Source organism: Portunus trituberculatus, chromosome 15, assembly GCF_017591435.1.
Source record: "Portunus trituberculatus isolate SZX2019 chromosome 15, ASM1759143v1, whole genome shotgun sequence".
Classification (NCBI taxonomy): Eukaryota; Metazoa; Arthropoda; class Malacostraca; order Decapoda; family Portunidae; genus Portunus; species Portunus trituberculatus.
Window position 1 is genome coordinate 10,096,156 of NC_059269.1, and position 9,973 is coordinate 10,106,128.

Consider the following 9,973-nt stretch of genomic DNA (forward strand, 5'->3'; position numbering starts at 1 on the left):
TCAGGAGTCGCCTTGGTTTTCTCTTGTTAAGGATCGCCTCTCGTTATCTTTTGTTTTCTGAGTGGCTTGTACGAAAATGTCTGGTTTTATATTGGTTTGTTGCTCCTTGTCCCTTCAGCCCTTCATAGAGAAAAGTGGAGATATTTAACTGTGTTCCAGATGTACAGATATATGAAAGACTCTCTCTCTCTCTCTCTCTCTCTCTCTCTCTCTCAAATAATTAAAAAAGTATCCGACACAATAAAGAAATGTATAAAATGGCCAATATAAAATGCAGCATTGCATAGGTACAATATGAACACCAGCTGATTGCACATTAGCCGATGATTTGGGGAAGTAATTTACTTACTGCATGACTACCGTGGTTTGGATTCTGCCTGCATGTGGAAACAAGATTCTTTTGTTGAAATATGAATGGTTGTTTCACGAATTTCAGGCAAAATATTCGCAGCAAGGTTTCTCTTACGTGTTTTATTTTTCAACCATTCACACCTGAGTTAGATCGATAGTTCACCGTTCTTCTCAGCAAACAAATGATCGTGGCAAGATGTAAGTGCAGGGTAATACGATATATTACTGCAATGTTTCAGGACTTTAGAGAAGACTGTAAGCGTGAGCAATTCATTAGCATCATTATGCAAGAAAAGCTTATACCAATCGATACCGTCATCTGCGTCACTTTGAAATGAATAACGTCTCCTTCCCTCAAAATGAAACATTATGCCTGAAATGTGTGGGCATAAACCACACCACACCACCGACCGGTGACGAGCCGCCCCCTTCCCATCCCCTCCTTCCCTGCCTCAACGCCGCCCGCCGTGTCAAGGTGTTACGACACCTGAGCCACACTCCCACGCCAACGCCGCCTCCTGCCGCTCACACACACACACACACACACACACACACACACACACACACACACGGCAGGGTGGGGGTGGAAGGGCGGGCACGAGGAAACAGGCTCCGCAGCCCCAGCGTTACATAGTGAGGTAGGACACGGGAAGGGAGAAAGGTTGAAATGGCAATGGAAAGTAAATGACACCAAACCGCACTCAGACAGGAACAAAACCAAGAATTTTCTTAGGAGCCCCATGTGGCAAAGACATTGATCTACTCTCTTGGCTCGTATTCTCAAACACTTCTGAACTTCACTTCAACTATTTCAAAAGGTTTTATTTAAATTTACACTGAATTTTTAAGGTGTTTTTACGGTTCTACAGGCAGAATGACAATATTTCCACATTATTAACTGGAGAAACTCTTGAAAAATCCGCTAATCATTTCTGTGGCCTTGGAAAATAGTCGTGGTGAGAGAGCAAAGTGTTTCTGGGAGGCCAATCGCGTGGTCTACCATAGTACACATTCAACCTCGAGCACACTTTCCGGTTGTTCGTCCGACGAAATATCGCTTACTTCCACAATAGCTGAGTGTGTGCCTGCGTACCTGTGCGTGTTCGTATGTGCGTGAGTGGAAGTGCAAGCAAGCATGAGGGATAGAATAAGGGGCTGAAATAGAAGGAAAAATGTGGGCAGGGAAAAGAGAAGTAAAATTGAGAAATGAAGTAGTCAGAGTGAAAGTTGGCGGGTAGACTGTCTTGCTCTTTGAAGTTAGGTTAGCTAAAGTATAAGTTCTCGTATTTTGAAATGTTGTTGGTGTTGTTTAATGTTTTGTTGGTAGGAAGTGGAGTTTGCACCTTCAGTTTATTGATATTTTTCTTTTTTTTCAGATGTTGGCGCAGGTGTTCCCATTGCAGCAGTCCCGTAGGTGTTGCAATCCTGCCTTGGCTTCTTTTCCTGATGGTAAGTTGTTATCTATCCTAGAAACCCTTTCCCTTTATTATTTTTTATATAGATCTGTCATTTTTATCTTTATTTATCTTATTTTCCAACAAAAGCCTAAGTTAATTGAAAAATATAAAAAAAAAGAAAACATTCGGAATGAAGTTCAGACCATTAAAGTCCAAAGGTAATCAACACGTGGAGCTTCTGACACTGGACCATTTATCCAGCTTCTATTTCCTTCACTGTGCAAGCCACGCGAAAAAAAAAAAATAAATAAAAAAAAAAAAAAAAAAAAAAAAAAATATATATATATATATATATATATATATATATATATATATATATATATATATATATATATGTATGTATATATCTAATGTTAAAAAAAAATATAATAGAAAGGTTATGACATCACAGTAAGCTGAACAAAAACATTCCATTAAGACTTGCACTTACTTGCCTGGAACACGAGCGAGCTGGAATAATGCCAGCTACAGGGAATGATGTGAATGGCCTTGGAACTCTGATGAACTTGGGATAGGGCCAGAAAGCGTTAGTGCCTAGAAAGGTGTTATTTATAGATACAGGTGACGTGGAGAACTAACTGATCCAGGAAGGAGGAGTGACAGGGGAGGCAAACGCTGAATGACGTACTGCCTGAACTGCGCCCGTATTCAGAAACGCCTTCCCCTCTCACATTGACAATTTTCCAGGGTTACAGAAACAACTAACCAGAGTTTCAAGACATTTATTCCTTTTGATAAACTAGAAATCTTACCATTCCATCACTAGAACCATAAAAATACTCTTAAAAACACGAGTATCTTCAACTGCACCCTTTGAAAAGCAGTGATGGTGAGAGAGCAAAGCGTTTCAGAATACGAGAAGACGCGACTCACCTGGAATCCGAGTAAGAAATTGCCAGAAATGAACAGAATCTCATCATACTACTTTCAATACCTACAGCGATGAAAAGAAGATATATGTGTGTGTGGTGCTTCCTACTGCTACATTCATCGTCAAAATCTCGATAAAGATGGTCAGAGTTAATATGAATAAACAAAATCTCAGCGTACTGCTTGCACTACAACGATGAACAGAAAAGATGTACTCGTATGTGTGTGGTGTTCCTTACTGCTACACGCATCGTCAAAACCTAAATAAGGATGACCAGAATCACTACGTTGATACAGGTCTAGGTTTCTCCTGCTTATGTCTTCTCAGTCACCCTTCTCCCCTTCTCAGTCACGTCTTCTCAGGCTCCCTAAGAATGAGTAACATAGAAAACAGCCGCGAAACATTTAATGCTAAACTGAAGTAGCCTGGTCACCACCACCACCACGTCCACCCTGGAGAGGTTGGTCATGTTGACACTAGAGCGAACCACAGCAGCCCAGTAACCCTATCTAGCCTCTGAAGTCACAGCAGGTAACGGGATCACGTAATAAATGAGAAAAGATCAACTTAATCTACCTTAAATATTTCGCCGGATATAGGTATGGGAAAACTGCTTTATCAATTTAGGAGCCGACTGTAGATACATACCATGGTTTAGGTATCTGCCCCCCCCACTCTCTAAATGAATACCACTCTCTCTCTCTCTCTCTCTCTCTGATGGTGATGATGTGTGTGGATGTGTGTGTGCTGTGGGGGAGGGAAATGTTTTCGCCAGTTCACTGTGGCTGAATCTATAGCCGGAAGCAGGTGTACCACGTAACCTTTTATTTCACTGGCCCTATTCTAATGTATTTGGTGAACATAGAATGATAGAACGTTTCACATTTTGGTATATAGCTAACAAAAAAGATACAAGGAAGGTGTAGCATGACGAGTTACGTAAAGAGATAAGCAAAGATTACATAACAGCGGCAAGAGAGGCATGTTACCGAACCGAATGTGTGAGGCACTGCGACCCTTGTTATCCACTCTGGGAGGCAACTTGAAGGCGGGACGTGCAATAGTCCGTGACGTGAGATTCCGTTCAGTTCTGGTGGAAGGTAAATTATTACCTATCTACGTGGTCTTTTCAGTTTAAATGTTAGGTAATGGTTAGACGGATATCATGGTGAAATACGAGGGAGCTGAGTATGTTTGTTGAGATTTGCAGTTATCGCAGTTATCAGCGGGGTAAGGTTGGGTAGCTGGGGCGTGATAGCATTGCTCGTATTATAATGATTAGATTTATGGCTAACCTGACTCAATGTATCTGGGCAGTTTGCAGTTTCACCCATTCACCCAGTCGTGGAATCTGTGTTGTGGCTTAGGTTAGGTTAGGTAAGTTAAGTTAGATTAAGTTAGGATACATGGTCAATTTGCAGTTTCACCTAGCCATGGAATCTTTCTCGTGGGAAATGTAGTGAATTGATTGATGGTTTATGTGTTTTCCGTAACAAATGAATATTTTTCAAGTTATGACCTTTTTTACTCCAAATTATGCCCTACCAAGATGAGGGTCTTGATCCCTCATCAGTTATTTCTGCATATTCCAACCAAAACTACAAGTATATTGCTAGAGGACTGCTGGAAAGCTGGCTAGTTTTAGATGCAGAACATAACTCACATGAATACTTAGCTAACAATACTCGTAAAGACGATGACGCAGGAATTCTCCAAGAAAATGTTTAAAGGACTGGAGAGATTGAGCTGACGCCACTAATTCAGGTAGAAAATTCCAGATGCTAATGACCAGCATTACAAGCAATTCCTTGGTTTTCTGGCTGTATCCACTACTTTTAGCAAAAACCCCCAAAAGGCTGACACAAGTAACCAAACCAAACAACAACTTAGCCAGGGTAGCTGCACTCCTCCAGAGCCTCCAAGGATTACTAAACAAAACCTAACATTAAAACATAGATAGGAGGAAGGAGGGTTGTTCTCCCCAGACCGTCCCAAGAGATATTAAACAAACCCAGCCAATGATTTTTTTGACATGTGATAAGTAAATTTAGGATGTAATGTTGGGTTTCGTTAGTAAGCCATGGGGAAGTGTAGATTTTTGCATTAGTAACCTCCTTCTGTGGATACCTGTTAAAGAAAGAAGTATTAGAGACAAGAAGGGAGACAGATGACAGAAGTGTTGCTTGTATTGCTTATCTTGGCCACAACTGAACACAGGAATAATCTTCAGTCAATTGTTTGTGCATTATATGGTGTGTGCCATTAAATTTGATGAGTAAATCCTTCACAAAAATCAATCAACAATTACAGTAGCTGTTAAATCATTCTTTATTTACTCATGTCTTATATATGCATTCCTTCAGATACCATGAGTGGAGAAAACCGCATGGACACCTGGCAAGAAAGGTGGAAAGAAGGCAGAACAGGATGGCAGCTATCAGACGTCCACTTTGGCCTTGAGAATCATGCATCCAAGTTGTTGCCCAAACCTGAGCGTCGGATCTTGGTGCCGCTCTGTGGAAAGACCGTGGATATTGAGTGGTGAGTGTTTGTCAGACTTGTAATACTTATTTGCTCGGAATGGAAAAATTAAATTTTGTTAATTGCTACTTAAACTCTCTCTCTCTCTCTCTCTCTCTCTCTCTCTCTCTCTCTCTCTCTCTCTCTCTCTCTCTCTCTCTCTCTCTCTCTCTCTCTCTCTCTCAGGTTGTACAGAGAAGGGCACACAGTGGTGGGCATAGAAGGAATAGAGCAACCAATAGTTGAGTTCTTCTCAGAGCGCAACTTGCCCTACACCACTGACCACTTGACGTGGGCTAAAGTGTTCAAGGTGAGGAATTCATGATATTTGGTATTGTAGTTTCATGGCAAAATATTCTTCAGTTTTAGTAGAAATATGAAATATAAAGTAGATAGAATAATACTTGATAGATATTTACATTGAGTTACATATGGTATGCATAACTTGCAAGGTTTAGTGTACATAATGAGTTGATTCCATTAATTGGAAAAAGCCTGGTATTAGTTTGACGGATGCCAAGAATAAAGGAGTGAAGGATGAAGCAGAAACATCCACAGTGAGCATTAAATTTTTTTAATTTATTGCATTCTATTGCTGAATGATGTAACTAAAGCTGTGTTGGCATTCCTTACAGACGGAGGATGATCGACTTAGGATGTACTGCTGTGACATTTTCAAGATGGATATGGAAAGCTTAGGAAAATTTGATGCCATCTGGGATAGGGGCTCGCTGGTTGCCATATATGAGGAGGACAGAGAAAAGTGAGCTTTTACTGTTCTTTGTTTGTCAGTCATCAATATACACATGTCGGATGTCCTTCAGGCATTGCTCTCAAGTGGCTGACAGTAACATCACTTATCTAATCATTCTCTTTTTGCTTGATAAATTTTGTAGCCTCTAGTGTAATTTTTTCACATTCCTTTTAATATTCTATTATTGATACAATAATTGTGATCAGTAATTAAGGGATTTCACTGTTAAGTTTTTCCTCATTAACATTGGGCATAGAAGATGAGGTACAAAATTGAGTGTGCTGTTGACTGATTGGTGTAATAGACTGTTGACATGTGAAAACCTGTGAATTATTATGAATAAACATGCTATTATATGTTTCTGGATGTAGGAAGCATTAACAGGGTGGAATCAAAAGCTTTTCATTTCATCAACTTTCAGGTATGCCCAAATGATTAAGGCTCTACTGGCTCCAGATTTTCGTTACATGATCAGCGCTACTCAGTACACCCCAAATGAAGGTTTTAGTGGGCCACCAAGGAACATTCCAACAGCTTTACTGGAAAAATTATTTGGTAAGCCACATTGGTTTTGCATATCAATAAACTGAATGATATGCCTTGAGCTTTCATGTCTGCCTGTTTGTCATAGGTTTTCTTATTACCACATTATTAAAGCTGAGGAAGATAGATCAAGTAAGAAAGATGTGAACTTGCAATGGAGGTCATGTAAGGGATGGATAGATAATGTAAAAGAGGCCTTCAAGGGAAAAGAATTGACATTGGAGCATAGTAGAATGATATTGCATGACATAACCAGTTAGAGAACAGTTGTAGGGTGCATGAGGAATTATGCAGGCTTGTGACCACTGAGGGAGGTTCCACACGCCAATGATCTTATGCAGGTTTGGTAAGCTAAGTCTAAGCTGTGCCACTCATGCTAGCAAAGTGAGGGCAGTACAATTTGCTGTGAGACTAGTCTTCTTTTTTTTTCCAGCTTACAACATTGATCTTTTTTCCACTGTTATATGATAATAGTAATTATATATTTGAAGGAAAGTAATATAATGTAATTTCTGATCTAATCTGTATATTATCTAAACCAATAGAAAGGGTTACTTAACATTTTTATATGATTCTTTCACCTTCATGCAAAGAGCAACTTATGTCATAACAAGAGCAATTGTTTATCACTGTCCAGGTGATGTGTGTGAGTTGCAAGTGCTGGAGGAAAGTATCAGACCCAAAGAAACCCTCGAGCACTGGGGTCTTGATTACTTTGTGGAGGCGTTGCTGCTGCTCACTCCAAGGTCATGAGCCAACACTGGACTCCCTTACAAGTATTGTATGATGGTGGTAAGGAGGATGAAGTTGAATTTACCACACTAAACAATTATTCACTATATCTAAGCAAGCTCTGAATATGAAACAGTTACTGAACACATGTTACTTACAGAAGACATTATCTTAGTCCTCTAAAGTGGCTTAACCATCCCTTGCTGTAGTGATGGCAGCTATGGGGGTGGGTGGGATCATCCAACCACCCACACAGTGCTAATAATGTTAAGAAACAATGAATAGGAAATAAACACTCAGGTCTTGGGGTTTGGATCCTGCTTGATCTGGATCCTTGCTAGTTAACCCACTTTGTAACATTTTATAACTTAGAATGAGTTAGTAATATTACCCAATTGCCATTTTGTCGTCATCAATGTTATGTTGCTCCCAGGAATTCAATAATAAGTTTTCAACATGCTCCTGCCGTCCATAGAAAATAAACTTTATACTGCTGTGTTGTATTAGGTTGGGTTTAAATCTCAATCACATTCAATCTGTAGACCTACTTCACTGGCAGTGTTAGTGACAGAGAAGTCCCGATGTTTGTGTTATCACAGAAGGTGTTATCCACCTGACTTGCTCAAGTTTAGGCCAGGTCAAGTGGTTGTGTTTGAGAATCAGAAGAGGGGTCATGTGGCCTCTCTTTTAGGCTAACACCTAGCTATGTTACTTATAATACCTCCACTTGGGTATTATTATATTTACTTTCATATGTTTCACTCTGGGCATACTCAGGGATGGTATGTAAAATAATAAATTTTCTCTTCCTCTCATGTAATGGTCCAAGCCAGAATAGAGGTGATCCAGTCATTTTACTACATTGAAAAGGAACTGCTAAAATGCACTCATGTTGACTTAGGGGCTGTATGTAAGTGACAGACCAATCACCCGCACCACATGTTGGGAGAGATTCCTGTTTGTGACAACCAATACCTGCAGATATGAGCCTGGCTGGCCAAAACCACATTTTGACCTGAAGAGAGGATGAGTGGCAGTGGGAGTGGGTGTCGTGAGAGAGACTAACGTGAGGAGTGTAAGTGAGAGTGACACTGGGTGTGTGTATGACTGTGTAGATGTTTTTGTTTGATTTTATTTTCATGTGGGAGGAAGTAAATACATTATGAAAACTTACAGAACATGCTTTTTGTTTTCTGCTCCTCCAGTTCCTGATAACCCATCTTCCGAAGAGAGGCTTTTCCCTTTCATAACATCAATGTGCCTCCGTAGCCTCAATACTTGACTGCACGGTCCCCACACTACCCAAGGGTGAGGCAGTGTAGTTCTGAACACTACACTCAGACTAGGGATGGACTAGATTATGGTAGTGACCAGCTCCTATTAGTGATAACTGTTGTGATGGGATCAGATATCATTACTGACTAGTATTTTCTCTAATCAGACTGGATCTTTACTTAGTCTCCTGTGAGGTATCTGTTGAGGCTTAAAACTTCCCAATGCAGTCTTTAAGGAGTATTTCTTTCCTTGTATATTCATAAAGAAAACAAAGGCTGTGTCATATTCCTTGTAGATTTTTTTCCTAGCTAGTTATTTTGTGTTGTATGAATAACAAAGAGGAGTAGAGTACAAAGGCAGTCTGTAGCACTGATCTAAGAGTGCCCTTAACTTTATTATTGTCCCTCCCTTTCCTATGACAGGCAACATTAAGGCAGGTTATGTGCTCTCTCTCTCTCTCTCTCTCTCTCTCTCTCTCTCTCTCAGTTGTGTTTTGATTATCGGTAATTACCAGGAAGGGCGGCGTGCTGGCTGGTATCTTGACGATTCCGGGTAAGACAGACCTAAACGTTTTTTTTTTTTTTTTTTTTTTTTTTGGCAACACTAATCGTTGCAATTCTCGTCTACTTTTTCACCAAGAGATAACGTTACAATTTTTTTTTTTCCATTTTCCCGGGTGTGTTGATCCGGTTATGTACATTTTGGCAATGTTGACAGGATGTCATGGCATCTTCCTGAGTAGCTCTGCTATTCAAGACACTCGAGGTCAAGGCGGAGGCTGACCTCACCAGTGACCTGGCAATGTATGGTCTGCAGGAGTGGCGTCTGTATGGCATTTACAGCGATAAACGTGACTAATGCAATGACAAGAATTTTTCTTATAGACATGCAAAGTTTAGTGATGAAAGTTGTAAGGGAGTGGATGTTTTCTACCTTTTAAACATGTACTACAGAATACAGATGGCTCCCTGTTAGATGAAGCAGCCTTCCTACCTCTATTATATTATTGTTATTATTATTATTATTATTATTATTATTATTATTATTATTATTATCGTTATTATTATTATTGTTATTATTATTATTATTATTATTATTATTATTATTATTATTACTATTGTTATTATTATTTTTCTTTTGCTTATTATTTGTATGTGTGTGTGTGTGTGTAAGAGGGAACGTTGCCAAGGGCAACAAAATGTTAGAAAAAAAGGCCCACTGGAGCTGTAGTTTCTCTCAAAGGTCAAAAGAGTCGTCAAAAAGCAAGGGACAAATGTCTCGACACATCTCTCTTAAAAGAAGTTAAGTCGTAGGGAGATGGAAATACAGAAGCAGGCAGGGAGTTCCAGAGTTTGCCAGTGAATGATATGAATGATTTTCATCACCATCGTCATGATCATCATTATTGTTATTGTCATCAAGTTGTATATATATATATATATATATATATATATATATATATATATATAT

General features: G+C 39.6%; 1 protein-coding gene across 4 annotated transcripts; it reads left to right on the plus strand.

The window, feature by feature from the left end:
* The first annotated feature begins 1,727 nt into the window (after nt 1-1,727).
* On the plus strand, nt 1,728-8,406 carry LOC123504271 (thiopurine S-methyltransferase-like). Of its 4 annotated transcripts, none has more exons than XM_045254680.1 (6): nt 1,728-1,800; nt 5,043-5,220; nt 5,386-5,509; nt 5,835-5,962; nt 6,375-6,508; nt 7,134-8,406. In XM_045254680.1, exons 1-6 carry the CDS (start codon nt 1,728-1,730, stop codon nt 7,247-7,249), a joined length of 753 nt encoding a protein of 250 aa, XP_045110615.1. In that variant the 3' UTR covers nt 7,250-8,406. The 4 variants fall into 4 exon arrangements, with proteins under 4 accessions (XP_045110615.1, XP_045110617.1, XP_045110614.1 ...); XM_045254682.1 differs by lacking the exon at nt 1,728-1,800 and adding an exon at nt 3,126-3,210; XM_045254679.1 differs by lacking the exon at nt 1,728-1,800 and adding an exon at nt 3,623-3,779.
* The last annotated feature ends 1,567 nt before the right edge of the window (nt 8,407-9,973 follow it).